The following is a 16,132-nucleotide window of genomic DNA, read 5'->3' on the forward strand; positions in this document are numbered from 1 at the left end:
CGGGTCAGAGGACGGATAGAAGAATAGGCACGCACACCGGAGTTCACTTCAGTACCTTTACTGGTGGTGTTTCAGGCATGATCCAGGGCACTGTAGGGCGAAGGGTGCATATCAGGACTCTCCCCAGTGAGCGGGTGTCTGGCCTCCTGTTTCTTGCCTTTTCCTGATAAGTTTATGACCTGCCTGGAGCTAGGCCTAACTTGGCCTCTGTCTTGCACGGGCTGACCTGGTGGTAGGGCCTTCTGATGGAGATCACACTCCCTGGTCTCTTGGGCCTCCGTGACTCCTGACCCTGGTATGACAGTCAGCTTTTGGTGTTCCTGGGACATATAATTCACCAGGGGTTCCGGTTGTTTCTGCTGGGTGTAAGGGATCCCTGCAGACGCGGACACGGTGTCCGATATATGCTCTTGGGGTGAGCGGGTAAAGCTCCTCTGCCCCCTATGTTACTCTCTTTCCACTCGCCTTCGGCCACTCTCGGGGCCCTCACTAGGCTTCACACGGGCAGTAGGCCTCGCTACTCTTCACCGCTCTTCTGGTGTCGGCACGCCCTAGGCTCACTAACTGAGCTCACTGAGTCTGTACTGACCTGACAACCTCTCTGGCTGCAGCAGACTGACCGACTTGTTGAGCAACCTTTTGAGGCAATCACTGCAATAAAACGATTCCTGTAACTATCAATGAGACTTCTGCACCTCTCGACAGGTATTTTGACCCACTCCTCATGAGCAAACTGCTCCAGTTGTCTCGTGTTTGAAGGTTGCCTTTTCCAGACTACATGTTTCAGCTCTTTCCAAAGATGTTCAATATGATTTAGGTCAGGGCTCATAGAAGGCCACTTCAGAATAGTCCAATGTTTTCTCTTAGCCATTCATGGGTGTTTTTAGCTGTGTGTTTTTGGTCATTATCCTGTTGCAAGATCCATGACCTGTGACTGAGACCAAGCTTTCTGACACTGGCCAGCACATTTCTCTCTAGAATCCCTTGATAGTCTTGAGATTTCATTGTACCCTGCACAGATTAAAGACACCCTGTGCCAGATACAGCAAAGCAGCCCCAGAACATAACAGCCTCCTCCATGTTTCACACTAGGGACAGTGTTCTTATCTTGATATGCTTTTGTAGGGTTCGGCCGCTACAGGGGTATTGCACCTCTGCCAGAGGTGTGATTTTCCACTCCCTGGTAAGGATAGAGGGTGGACCAGGGCTCAGTTAGCTGCATGCATCACACACACCCCATTTCCGGGGGACAGCTCAACGGTGCTCCCATTAGACAGTAATGCAGGAACGACAGACCATGTCCCTGGCTGGAGTGGGGAGGGGGGAGGAAAACCCAGTGATGTAGGAGCAGAAGGGGACGGTTCCTGAGCGTAGGTAGGAGCTCATTGGTTGCTGGTCACCTGAGCTCACACTCTTGGGGAGGGTATATAAGGTGGGCACCATCTTAGTTTTGGGTCAGTTCAGTCAGAGAAGAAGCAGAGTGGAGATGTGACAGGGAGCTGTGGCTCAGCCTCGGCCCAGCTCCACGAGGCAGGCCTAGGGTGAAGGCCGGAGCCAGGAGAAAGGAACACAAACAGAAAGGAACAGAAACAGAAAGGAACAGAAACAGAAAGGAACAGCAAAGAAAGAGAAGTACCCAAAGTGTAGAAGGGCTCAGAAACAAGAAGGCAGAAGGGACCCTAAGAGCCCATGAGAATACCGGGTGAAGGGTCAGGCAGATTAAGGGTACCGGATCCCAAGTTGGTGGAGGAGAACCTACCCTCAGCCAAAGACCGGAGGTCGTGATCATTTATTGGTGCGACACCTCACCAAACCTGCTAGGAAGGCACCATATAGGACAGCGGGGAACGGGGCCGACGTTTACCCGCGCAAATCCGCGGTAGCTGGACAAAAGTTGGTCACTGGTGGGGCAGGCCAGAGAAAGGATAAAAGGGGGTCCTGTGCCATATTCCTGAACTGCCTTGGAGTTGACCGAGCCCCACACCTGGTGGACGCAGCACGGCTCGGGCGGTCACTACCGGTGCCGAAGTGACCCGGAGCACATGAACTGTGAGTAAAGACCCTGGACTGTAACTTGTTGTCTGTGTGCTCATTTGTGCCTCCAGCACTACCGGCACTGGAACTCTCACCACCATCACTCCCACCATCCATTATACTGCCCTGGGGCCGCACTCTTCCCGTGGGGAGTCACACCATCCCAGCTGCACACATCATCAGCCCCAGCAGACTGCCTTGCAGCGGCAGTTCCTAATAACCGCAATCCACGGGTGGCGTAGTCGGACATTATCTAAAACACCTAAAAGACTACCACTGGTCTGACCACCCTGAGCCACGGGACCGGGTCGCCACTACTACCCCCATCGTCTCCTTATTGCCTGGTTCCGAGTGCCCCACGGCCCAGGGGGCGAGTCACTTTATTTTTCCGTCTGTGAACATAGAGCTGATGTGCCTTGTCAAAAACGTCCATTTTTGTCTCATCTGTCCATAGGACATTCTCCCAGAAGCTTTGTGTCTTGTCAACATGTAGTTTGCCAAATTCCAGTCTGGCTTTTATAATTTTTTTTCAACAATGGTGTTCGCCTTGGTCGTCTCCCATTAAGTCCACTTTGGATCAAACAACGACGGATGGTGCGATCTGACACTGATGTTCCTTGAGCTTGAAGTTCACCTTTAATCTCTTTAGAAGTTATCCTGGGCTCTTTTGTTGCCATTCGTATTATCCGTCTCTTTGATTTGTCATCAATTTTAGTCTGCGGCCACGTCCAGGGGGGTTGGCTACAGTCCCATGGATCTTAAATTTCTGAATAATATGTGCAACTGTAGTCACAGGAACATCAAGCTGCTTGGAGATGGTCTTATAACCTTTACCTTTAACATGCTTGCCTATAATTTTCTTTCTAATCTCCTGAGACAACTCTCTCCTTTGCTTCCTCTGGTCCATGTTGAGTGAAGTACACACCATGTCACCAAACAGCACAGTGAGTATCTGTAGCCCTATATACAGGCCCACTGACTGATTACAAGATTGTAGACACCTGTGATGCTAATTAGTGGAGACAACTTAATTTAACATGTCCCTTTTGTCACATTATTTTCAGAGGTACCATCATTTCTGTCCAGGCCTATTTCAGAAGTTTAATTTTTTTTTTAAATTCTGTGGAAGCAGGGTTGAAAAGTAATGTCTGACTTTCATTTGTTCATTTGCATAGAATTTTAATTTATTATTACTTTTTTCAAATTCAAGTTATTTCTGTGACCATTGTGGGTTTTTCTTTCATGAAACGAGGGGTACCAACAATTTTGATCACGTGTGTATGATTGCCTTATATATCATTTTTGGAGGGTGGTGTAATGACCAAAAAAACACAATTCTAGCCTTTTTTTATTTTATTTTTCTCCATGCAGAGATTAGCATGCTGATTGATTTTTTTTTATATTTTGATTGATCAGACTTTTGTCAATGTGCCAAATTAAAATATGTTTATTTTTCACTTTATTTTTTAAGCCTTGCTGGAACCTGTGATCATTTGATCGCTTGTTCTATATAGTGCAATACTATTGTGTTTTAGTATATAGTCAAAATTATTTTGGTTTAGGAGGACTAAAATGGCGGCCTTGGAGACCTTAAGCAGACTGCTAAAACAAGCCATTGGCACCAAGCACCGGCAATCGTGCCATTGGCACCCCATAATCGTGTTGTGAATGATGGAAGCTGAAGCAGTCAAGCACCGGCATCCGTGCAATTTTATTGCTGCCCCGTGTGGTCTGTGGTCGCTGAGGCCTTATCTCCCCTCCATTTATTATGAATTTGGGTTTAGAGGGACTGCAGAGAATAATAAATGTCTTTTCATGGCAATTTGGGCGTTTTCCATTCAGATCATTTTTATTTAGACAACATTGAATCTGACTGTGAAATAGAGGGAATCTCGGAAGAGTCGCTCATTTCTAATAACAAATCATAGTTGGACTTAACGAAAAGTAGACATGCCCATATTCTGTATAGGTGGAGAGGGAACTGTCGTATTAATGTCCCGTAATAGATGACAGAAACTCCTATTTTGCTATTGAGCTCCCTTTAACTTATGGACTCTCTTTATTACTGACATAGCAGTGCAATAAATACTATGTAAATCTTCATGTAGTAGTCTGTCTCTGTAAACTTTTAATTGCAAACTATATAAATCAATGCTGAGAAAACTTTTATAGATTGGTAGAAGCAGTAATCCTCCATATTGTGTCCTAGAGTGATAGATGCAGTGATCCTCCATGTTTCTGTCCTCGACTGATAGAAGCAGTGATCCTCCATATTTCTGTCCTAGACTGATAGAAGCAGTGATCCTCCATATTTCATCCTAGAGTGATAGATGCAGTGATCCTCCATGTTTCTGTCCTAGACTGATAGATGCAGTGATCCTCCATGTTTCTGTCCTAGACTTTTAGAAGCAGTGATCCTCCATATTTCTGTCCTAGACTGATATATGCTATGATCCTCCATATTTCTGTCCTAGACTGATAGATGCAGTGATCCTCCATATTTCGGTCCTAGACTGATAGAAGCAGTGATCCTCCATATTTCTGTCCTAGACTAATAGAAGCAGTGATCCTCGATATTTCTCTCCTAGACTGATAGATGCAGTGATCCTCCATATTTCGGTCCTAGACTGATAGATGCAGTAATCCTCCATATTTCTGTCCTAGACTAATAGAAGCAGTGATCCCCGATATTTCGGTCCAAGATTGATAGAAGCAGTGATCCTCCATATGTGGCACCCTGCTGTTCACAGGTACCACAGGACCCAAAAGGGTGCATGGATGGACTTCTCCACAAGAGGCCCTCATTACATACAAACACCTCCACCCTTCCACCTCATACCACCAGAGGGAGCCCGTTAGGGAGATATATATGGAGGGTGGCGCCAGGCAGTTCAGTCAGTCAGAAGTTCAGTTAGTCTGAGGAGAGCGCGCTGATGCTGAGAGCAGCGAAGACGCAGCACGTCTGCTGTTGGCTGTATTGAGGGCCCCGAGAGTGGCCAAAGGAAAAGAGGAGAGGAGAGAGGAGTTGAGCGGGTTGAGGAGCATCATAGGCTCACCCCGAGTATACATACCGGACACCAGGTCCGCGCCTACAGGGTCCCTTTATATCCAGTAGGGATCACCGGCATACCAGGAGGACTACAAGTCCCTGGCCGACCTGAAGCTAAACTCATTACAGGCTAGGAACCATGAAGGCCCCGGCGCCCAGGGATAGTGGTTGCCAGCGGAAGGTCCTACTACCAAGCGACAGGTGAAGGAACAGCACGACACAGAAGCTAGGCCCAGTTGCAGGCTGGCCAGGAGCTTAGAGAGAGGGAAACATGGAACAGGAGGCCTTATACCCGCTCACTGGGGAGAAGTCCTGAAGTGCACCCTTCCTACCGAGTACCCTGGACCGTACCTGACATCCGCACCAGTAACGGTATTGAAGCGAATCCCCTGTCTCTGTCAGTTACTCCTGCTGCGCCATCCCGACTGCACTACAAGCCCCAGCATCACCACCCACCGTCAAACTCTACACTGCCCTGAGGCCCGCTCCACCTGTGGGGAGCTGTTCCATCCTAGCTGCCCTATCAACTGCCTCAGAGGTCTGCAGCAGCACTGGTACAAATGACCAGAAAACACAGGTGGCGTCATGATCAAACTACAAATCCCATATAAACTATCCCCTTTTTTGCTGACCGCCCTGGGCCACGGACCAGGCCAGCCACTGTGACATATTCCCCCCCAGCATCCATAGGCCCGGACACCAAGTACTCCACTGCCCTGGGGGCGCGTCACATATTTCTGTCCTAGACTGATAGAAGCAGTGATCCTCCATATTTCTGTCCTAGACTGATAGATGCAGTGATCCTCTATATTTCGGTCCTAGACTGATAGAAGCAGTGATCCTCCATATTTCTGTCCCAGACTGATAGAAGCAGTGATCCTCCATATTTCTGTCCCAGACTGATTGAAGCAGTGATCCTCCATATTTCTGTCCCAGACTGATAGAAACAGTGATCCTCTATATTTCTGTCCCAGACTGATAGATGCAGTGATCCTCGATATTTTTGTCCTAGACTGATAGATGCAGTGATCCTCCATATTTCTGTCCTAGACTGATAGAAGCAGTGTTCCTCCATATTTCATCCTAGACTGATAGATGCTGTGATCCTCCATATTTCTGTCCTAGACTGATAGAAGCAGTGATCCTCCATATTTCTGTCCCAGACTGATAGATGCAGTGATCCTCCATATTTCTGTCCTAGACTGATAGATACAGTGATCCTCCATATTTCTGTCCTAGACTGATAGATGCAGTGATCCTCCATATTTCTGTCCTAGACTGATAGAAGCAGTGATCCTCCATATTTCTGTCCCAGACTGATAGAAGCAGTGATCCTCCATATTTCTGTCCTAGACTGATAGATGCAGTGGTCCTCCATATTTCGGTCCTAGACTGATAGATGCAGTGATCCTCCATATTTCTATCCTCGACTGATAGATGCAGTGATCCTCCATATTTCTGTCCCAGACTGATAGATGCTGTGATCCTCCATATTTCTGTCCTAGACTGATAGAAGCAGTGATCCTCCATATTTCTGTCCCAGACTGATAGGTGCAGTGATCCTCCATATTTCTGTCCCAGACTGATAGAAGCAGTGATCCTCCAAATTTCTGTCCCAGACTGATAGATGCAGTGATCCTCCATATTTCTGTCCTAGACTGATAGATGCAGTGATCCTCCATATTTCTGTCCCAGACTGATAGATGCAGTGATCCTCTATATTTTTGTCCTAGACTGATAGATGCAGTGATCCTCTATATTTTTGTCCCAGACTGATAGATGCTGTGATCCTCCATATTTCTGTCCCAGACTGATAGATGCAGTGATCCTCCATATTTCTGTCCCAGACTGATAGATGCAGTGATCCTCCATATTTCGGTCCTAGACTGATAGAAGCAGTGATCCTCCATATTTCGGTCCTAGACTGATAGATGCAGTGGTCCTCCATATTTCGGTCCTAGACTGATAGATGCAGTGATCCTCGATATTTTTGTCCTAGACTGATAGATGCAGTGATCCTCCATATTTCTGTCCTAGACTGATAGAAGCAGTGTTCCTCCATATTTCATCCTAGACTGATAGATGCAGTGATCCTCCATATTTCTGTCCCAGACTGATAGATGCAGTGATCCTCTATATTTTTGTCCTAGACTGATAGATGCAGTGATCCTCTATATTTTTGTCCCAGACTGATAGATGCTGTGATCCTCCATATTTCTGTCCCAGACTGATAGATGCAGTGATCCTCCATATTTCTGTCCCAGACTGATAGATGCAGTGATCCTCCATATTTCTGTCCCAGACTGATAGAAGCAGTGATCCTCCATATTTCTGTCCTAGACTGATAGATGCAGTGGTCCTCCATATTTCGGTCCTAGACTGATAGATGCAGTGATCCTCGATATTTTTGTCCTAGACTGATAGATGCAGTGATCCTCCATATTTCTGTCCTAGACTGATAGAAGCAGTGTTCCTCCATATTTCATCCTAGACTGATAGATGCAGTAATCCTCCATATTTCTGTCCTAGACTGATAGATGCAGTGATCCTCCATATTTCTATCCTCGACTGATAGATGCAGTGATCCTCCATATTTCTGTCCCAGACTGATAGATGCTGTGATCCTCCATATTTCTGTCCTAGACTGATAGAAGCAGTGATCCTCCATATTTCTGTCCCAGACTGATAGGTGCAGTGATCCTCCATATTTCTGTCCCAGACTGATAGAAGCAGTGATCCTCCAAATTTCTGTCCCAGACTGATAGATGCAGTGATCCTCCATATTTCTGTCCTAGACTGATAGATGCAGTGATCCTCCATATTTCTGTCCCAGACTGATAGATGCAGTGATCCTCTATATTTTTGTCCTAGACTGATAGATGCAGTGATCCTCTATATTTTTGTCCCAGACTGATAGATGCTGTGATCCTCCATATTTCTGTCCCAGACTGATAGATGCAGTGATCCTCCATATTTCTGTCCCAGACTGATAGATGCAGTGATCCTCCATATTTCGGTCCTAGACTGATAGAAGCAGTGATCCTCCATATTTCGGTCCTAGACTGATAGATGCAGTGGTCCTCCATATTTCGGTCCTAGACTGATAGAAGCAGTGATCCTCCATATTTCGGTCCTAGACTGATAGAAGCAGTGATCCTCCATATTTCGGTCCTAGACTGATAGAAGCAGTGATCCTCCATATTTCGGTCCTAGACTGATAGAAGCAGTGATCCTCCATATTTCGGTCCTAGACTGATAGAAGCAGTGATCCTCCATATTTCGGTCCTAGACTGATAGATGCAGTGATCCTCCATATTTCGGTCCTAGACTGATAGAAGCAGTGATCCTCCATATTTCGGTCCTAGACTGATAGAAGCAGTGATCCTCCATATTTCGGTCCTAGACTGGTAGAAACTTTTCTTTGCTGCTCTGATTCTTCGACATTCCCAGAAGGTTTGCAGCAGCTGCTATAATATGACCGTGTTTCTTCTTTATTATCCTCATAGCAGAATGAAATTTCCTGCTTATTTTCTGAGGTTTGCAGCATTGTATCCTGGGAGATATTTGCTTGCACCATTCTCGATCATTACCCACTATGGATGTCTTAGAAGTATATACGATTCACCACTTTACGCTCATACACATGCTTGAGATTTCAGTGTATCAATAAAACGGTCGTTGAATATTGTAGTTGTTGCTTAGTTTCTTCTTCGGGGAAGTTAAGTGTTTTGTACTATGCATAGAACATGTGTTTTTTAACAACAGATGCTTGAACCTTGTAGCTACCAAGAATTAATTTCTGCTCGGCGTGAATCCTTCGAGAAACACTTGTCCAGACACAATGGTTGAGAATTGCTTAGTAAAGTGCAGCATATAAGAAAAGCCGGTGATACGATGGACCAGACACTTGTGAAACGTCTGTAACCACTCGAATGCTGAAGTACTTGTTGCTAAGAAGAACATTCTCTAACTTTACACAATAGAAATTTAGCTTTTTGTAACTTTTCATAGTTTCATTGTTGGTACATTGTCAGGCCCATTGTATTTCAGTCTGGGTTGAAACCACTAGGAGCAATTTAATCAATATAATAACTGGGAAAGACTGGGTGTTATATAGGAAATAATATAGGGTGCTGTGCAACCCCCATTAGCTGCAAAAGCCTTTCTACTATTGGCCTGCTGGACAGCTCCTGTGTCATGTGGGCATCACTAGCTAGGTGTTAATCGCATCACCAACATTAAGGACCCAAGGCTCCTCTTCACTGTTATCCCCACCCATAGAAACAAAACCATTGCATCAGTGGAGTGCAGGAGTGTTGATATAAGGTGCCCAGGATGGTAGCCGTGCGTGAGCTGCTGCTTCATAATGACTTGGCACTTTACAAATAAATTGTGTCCCAGTTCATAAGTGTTGTGCTGTGTACATTGCATTGTACTCACTTGCAGGCTGGAGGCCTTGCTGTCTCCACATCCTCATTTCCAGGATGAGCCATTCACACATCAGGGGACACCAGGTTCCTTTTAAGAAGTTCAACTTTACTGGACAGTTCAAGTACATCAATCTTTAACATAAAGTATCAGGCACAACACCCTCCAGTTCTTGTTCCATCAACACAGTACATTTCAAGCACTTGCTTACATTCAGCTTGAACTATCCCTACTGTAACAGATCCTGTTAGCCCTATGGATTCCCTGACTGGCACTGTAATATTCCCAAGATCTGCTATATTTCCCTCACATGGCTTCCCATCCATCTTCCTTTGTATGGAAGGGATTAAGGCGCTCTCCTCAATGCCTAGTTTGAGCTGTAGGCCCTGGACGTTGCTGGAAATTTGGTATGACCTCTTACGGCCAGAGCAATATGCACTCAATGTGCCTCCAGCCCACTGCTCCTTAAACTTCACCTTGTCACTTAGCAAATTAACACTCCTCACTAACTCACTAAACCAGTGGTTCCCTTTTACTGGCCCTAACCCTTCCCATTGTGGGCTGGACCAATCATTAACTGTCTCTTTACTCTGTCTGCCACAGTAGTCTGTTGATGGGCAAACTTAACCTTTCACCTACTTAATTACAGTCACTATCTTCTAACAGTATGCACTAAGCATATTACATTTCCAATGCCTATGACTGTCTAATCTGCTTTATGTCCTAAACTATAACCTATATCCTATACTTTCCCTATACCTGAGCTGAGTGTACCAGAGTTACCTTTGCAGTACCCACGTGCAGTACCTATCACACTTTGCATTGTTTACATTACACTCTATGCACTTTACATTTCACATGTCACCATAAAACGTATAATAAAAACGCATGACAGGATTCACACTACGCAATTGTTGCCTTCAGGGGCATGTTCCACCCCACATATGGTGTGAAGTCAACCATATTGTAATTCTAGTGAATAACTGATTGGATGATAGTAGTTAATACCATACAGAACACCCTTGTTTTAGTTTTATTACAATAAGAAATAGCCACATAAATTCTTCTGCATTGTACAATTTTGGATAAACTCCGATGCTTCCATCCACCCTTCTACCATCTTCGGGATATGCTGCCCTCTCTGTCCACATTCGAGACTTGCTACCCTTTTACCTGTGCAATCATCTTGATTTTCTGCTACTTTACCTTTCTCCAAAGTGAATGACTTTGGGAGTTTATCCTACTTATCCTACATAGAAACCTTAAGACGTTTAAGTGGTACATGTATATTCTGAATGTTATCTAGTGTTATATAACTTATGCTTTTCTTTCTTTGTTAATTCTTTAAAAACCAATAACAGTCAACATGACATCTGATGTGTGGCAGCAGAGGAAGCTGGGAAGATTGACTTAGGGATTTATGAAACAAAGATTCAGTATAACTTGTATTTTATTCATATTAACGGGGTTTTTCAGTTTTGGTAAACATTTGTTCCCCGACGCCAGGTTTTTGTTAATGGGCCTTTCTCACCCTTCTCTGGTAAAACGCTGAAACTCCAACTCTATTTCCAGTGTCTATTATTGTCTGTAGCACTGATACCATGTCGATAGCGCTACAGTCAATAAGTGAGCTCAGCACCTCTTCCAGCCACAAAAGAGCTTGCTGTAAAAGAGTGGAAGAGTCTCAGTGATGGACCAGGGAAGGATGAGTAAGGTACAACTTGTTTTTATTAAAACTAACTGCAGTGGTGGGAGAGGAGTTTTAACTGAAACCAAAAGCCTCTTTAACTTTAATTTTGCTCATTCTGGATTTAGGAATCCAACAGCCAGTTCTAGTTGTTTGGCAGGTAGCTTTCTATACACACTGCTGAGAAATCTGCTTACCATTGAATGAAGAAGCCCTTTGGATTTCTTTAGCTTCAATGAAAGCAAAATTATTGCAATTACACATGTTCTCCATGCTCACAGACACACACTGCAAAGATTGAGTCAACTTCTCCCCTTTCTATCTGGTTTCAGGTGTGATTTTCATATTTCCCACACTTGTTCCTTGCCACAGTTGAGTTTGAACGAGCATCACATGCTTCAAACAAAATTGTTTACTCACATTTTTGGAAAGGTGCCAACAATTTTGTCTGGCCCATTTTTGGGGTTTTGTGTGAAATGATGTCCAATTTGCCTTTTTTTTCTCTTTTTTTTTTTGTGTTGCTCTAATATACACAAAGGATATAAACATGTGTATAACAAAACATGTGTAATTGCAATAATTTTCTGGGAGAAATAATTCATTTTCTGGAACAATTTCAAGGGTGCCAACACTTTTGGCCCTGACGGTATATGCTTAATATTGACATTGTTGACAGTTTTGAAGTTTTGAATATCTTAGCGATGCACATACATTATATATATATGTATATATATATATATATATATATATATATATATATATAGGTTATGTCATTTTTCTAACTGCATTACAAAATGCATTTTTTCCATGTTTTTAATATTTTATTCTTGTTTTTGTAGATGTTCCAGTGGGTTTGATCGCCATCGACAAGACTGGGTAGAAAATAGCTGCCCAGAAGAGGTACAGTATAAAGTCGTGGTTAGATTACTCTGTGTGGTCCATAATTGCAGGAGGTTAAAGAAAGGACAGAAAATCATGATGATATAGTCTCATCTTTAAGAATATGTGGTTCTAAACAGCTGAAATATGCCGTTGTTTTGCAGCGCTGGGATCCTGGGTTTAAGCCCTTAACGATCTATGACATATATAAATACGTCATAGATCGCCTCCCCCTTTTTGGCGCGGGCTCTGGCGATGAGCCCGCACCTTTTCAGGCACATGACAGCTGATTTTATCAGCTGACATATGCCCCTAACAGCTGCGGGTGGAATCGCGATCCACCCGCAGCTGTTAACATGTTAAATGCCGCTGTCAATCTCTGACAGCGGCATTTAACATGATCGCGCTTCAAGTGCTTCATTAGCTATGCCCATCGGCGCCCCTGTCTCATGATCGCGGGGCACTGATGGGTTGGCATGACAACCCAGGGTCTCCAGGAGACCCCTGTGGTTGTCATTGCCCAACTGCTGTGAGTGTCACCCAGCGGTCTGCGTTCATAGCAGATGAGCATTTTGCTACAAATAGCAGGGCTGCTGCGCTGCTATGTGTAGCACAAGCGATCAGATGATCAAAGCTTCTAGTCCCCTATGGAGACTATTAAAGCATGTAAAAAATATAAAAAAACGTTTTTTAAAAAAAATAATAAAATATATATATATATATATATATATATATATATATATATAGTACAGACCAAAAGTTTGAACACACCTTCTCATTTAAAGATTTTTCTGACTATGAAAATTGTACATTCACACTGAAGGCATCAAAACTATGAATTAACACATGTGGAATTATATACTTAGCAAAAAAGTGTGAAACAACTGAAAATATGTCTTATATTCTAGGTTCTTCAAAGTAGCCACCTTTTGCTTTAATGACTGCTTTGCACGCTCTTGGCATTCTCTTGATGAGCTTCAAGAGGTAGTCACCGGAAATGTTTTTCACTTCACAGGTGTGCCCTGTCAGGTTTAATAAGTGGGATTTCTTGCCTTATAAATGGGGTTGGGACCATCAGTTGTGTTGTGCAGAAGTCAGGTGGTTACACAGCTGATAGTCCTACTGAATAGACTGTTAGAATTTGTATTATGGCAAGAAAAAAGCAGCTAAGTAAGGAAAAACGAGTGGCCATCGTTACTTTAAAAAATGAAGGTCAGGCAGTCCGAAAAATTGGGAAAACTTTGAAAGTGTCCCCAAGTGCAGTTGCAAAAACCATCAAGCGCTACAAAGAAACTGGCTCACATGAGGACCGCCCCAGGAAAGGAAGACCAAGAGTCACCTCTGCTTCAGAGGATAAGTTTATCCGAGTCACCAGCCTCAGAAATCGCAGGTTAACAGCAGCTCAGATTAGAGACCAGGTCAATGCCACACAGAGTTCTAGCAGCAGACACATCTCTACAACAACTGTTAAGAGGAGACTTTGTGCAGCAGGCCTTCATGGTAAAGTAGCTGCTAGGAAACCACTGCTAAGGACAGGCAACAAGCAGAAGAGACTTGTTTGGGCTAAAGAACACAAGGAATGGACATTAGACCAGTGGAAATCTGTGCTTTGGTCTGATGAGTCCAAATTTGAGATCTTTGGTTCCAACCACCGTGTCTTTGTGCGACGCAGAAAAGGTGAACAGATGGACTCTACATGCCTGGTTCCTACCGTGAAGCATGGAGGAGGAGGTGTGATGGTGTGGGGGTGCTTTGCTGGTGACACTGTTGGGGATTTATTCAAAATTGAAGGCATACTGAACCAGCATGGCTACCACAGCATCTTGCAGCGGCATGCTATTCCATCTGGTTTGCGTTTAGTCGGACCATCATTTATTTTTCAACAGGACAATGACCCCAAACACACCTCCAGGCTGTGTAAGGGCTATTTGACCAAGAAGGAGAGTGATGGGATGCTACGCCAGATGACCTGGCCTCCACAGTCACCAGACCTGAACCCAATCGAGATGGTTTGGGGTGAGTTGGACCGCAGAGTGAAGGCAAAAGGGCCAACAAGTGCTAAACATCTCTGGGAATTCCTTCAAGATTGTTGGAAGACCATTTCCAGTGACTACCTCTTGAAGCTCATCAAGAGAATGCCAAGAGTAGCAAAAAACAAAAACACAAAACCGGAGCAACCCAAGCTGGTGAAGGGGTTGAATCCCACCAAGGACAACATCTGCAAGAACTTAGTATGTTCCCCCCGTGTCTGCGTGGGTTTTCTCCCACACTCCAAAAAACATACAGATAGGGAATGCGGATTGTGAGCCACAATGGGGACAGTGATGGTGTCTGTAAAGCGCTGTGGAATTAATGGCGCTATGTAAGCGAATAAAAATAAATAAATATAGTATAACATTGATCCGACCGAGCTTTTATCTTATTCACCTGGGGGGCGTTCCGGTCTGATGGGTGTCACTCGTATTGGTCCGGTGTCTCCCTTCTTCTTGTGATGCCGTCCTCCTTCTTGCTTCGTGTGGATGACGCATCCCTTCGACATCCATACAGTCTACCCGGAATTGAGCTCCTGCACTGGCGTACTTCTCTGACCTGTTGAGGCATAGTACTGCAGTGTGCAGGCATCGGGAAAGGACAAAGAGCCGCGGCGCATGCGCACTGTAGTACTATACTCTGTCCTAGTCAGCGCAGAGAAGTACGCCGGCGCCGGAGCGCGATGACGGGGAGGCTGTGTGGATGACGTAGGGACTCGTGATCCACACGAAGCAAGAAGAACAGCATCACAAGAAGAAGGTAAGCGCCAGACCAAGATGAGCGACGCCCCTTTGACTGGACCGCCCTGCAGGTGAGTATTATAAAAGCTCTTTTTCTTGTCTTGCAGGTTGGATCAGGGGCTTATATACAGGATATTAGAATGCTGTATATCAGGGCTAAAAGGTGGTGGCCGTATCTCATATCGGTCAAAGCTGGTGACAGGTTCCCTTTAAGATGCAAAAATGAAATGATGAGTTCTAGAATGTGTATAATTGCATCAGCCCTTTATAATATGTAATATAATAAGATAATATGTAGATAATAAGTGACCTTCCATCATGTCCCTTTAAGGGACATTTTCAATTTTTTACTTCTGTAAATCGCAGTAAGTGCAATTATCTTTTGCTTTGACTTCCACATAACAAGGGCCACTAGTACTGCAGGAGAACAAATTAATGATTTCTTGGCTCTTGAGAACAGGTTGTAAATAAACGTGGTGACCACATTTTGTATTCCAGGCAGGCTTCAGGTCTTTTTTTTTCTGTAGACTAAAAAGCATTCACATATGACCCAGCGCTCCGTACCGAAGGCTCAAAGTGAACACTTCATAACGTACACAACTAATGGACTCGTAATGGAAGTGCCGCGCAGAACAAGACAATGTCGCATTTTAACTGCATAATTAGGCAGCATAATTGCATTGTCCATAAGTTATACACCTATAGATTGGATTATTTCTCTTCAGTGTTATGTTAAGACTTACTATTGATTTCCATTAAGGCTCCTGCTTGTGTGATAAATAATAGTAATACATTCATTTATTCACCATATATTACCTATATTATAGTGTATACATACGGTGTATACTGATCGGCTGTGACAGAAATAGTAGCGTTGGTGCAAATCTATTCGCAGGACCAGGTCCACCAGCCATATCAGTAATCTGTGACTGCCGAAAGGGAAGCCTGAGAACCACCTCTTACCTTCTGGCATTTGCGGCTCCTCTTTTGAGTAGCCAGCCTGGCGCAACGCAATCGTTGTGGAGTGACGCCCATGTGACATCGTCGCCAAGCCAACTAATCAAAGGAAGAGCCACGGATGACGTCAGATAAAAGGCAGGTTTTTGAGGCTCCCATTCAGCAGCCAAATTACTCACGTGGCCAATGGACCAGGTCCTGTGAAACAATTCGTAGCAACTCTAACAAATACCATTGCCAGGTGAAGTAAATAACACTGATGATCTTGTGAGAAGGGCACCTGTCACCTAGTGTGACGCTGAGTCACTACTCACTTGCAAGCTGTGA

The 16,132-nt window shown here is 44.4% G+C and overlaps 1 protein-coding gene across 3 annotated transcripts in view; it reads left to right on the plus strand.

The window, feature by feature from the left end:
* PLXDC2 (plexin domain containing 2) overlaps positions 1-16,132 on the plus strand; it is a 782,113-nt gene that overhangs the window by 640,933 nt on the left and 125,048 nt on the right. For all 3 annotated transcript variants that reach the window (XM_073677477.1, XM_073677478.1, XM_073677479.1), the window contains one exon: positions 12,038-12,098. In XM_073677477.1, the coding sequence (XP_073533578.1) occupies positions 12,038-12,098 (61 nt within the window). The remainder of the gene's footprint in view (positions 1-12,037; positions 12,099-16,132) is intronic.

The sequence above is a fragment of the Phyllobates terribilis genome, unplaced genomic scaffold, assembly GCF_046119375.1.
Source record: "Phyllobates terribilis strain yellow unplaced genomic scaffold, ASM4611937v1 Scaffold_4__5_contigs__length_816908805, whole genome shotgun sequence".
In the NCBI taxonomy this organism is placed as follows: domain Eukaryota; kingdom Metazoa; phylum Chordata; class Amphibia; order Anura; family Dendrobatidae; genus Phyllobates; species Phyllobates terribilis.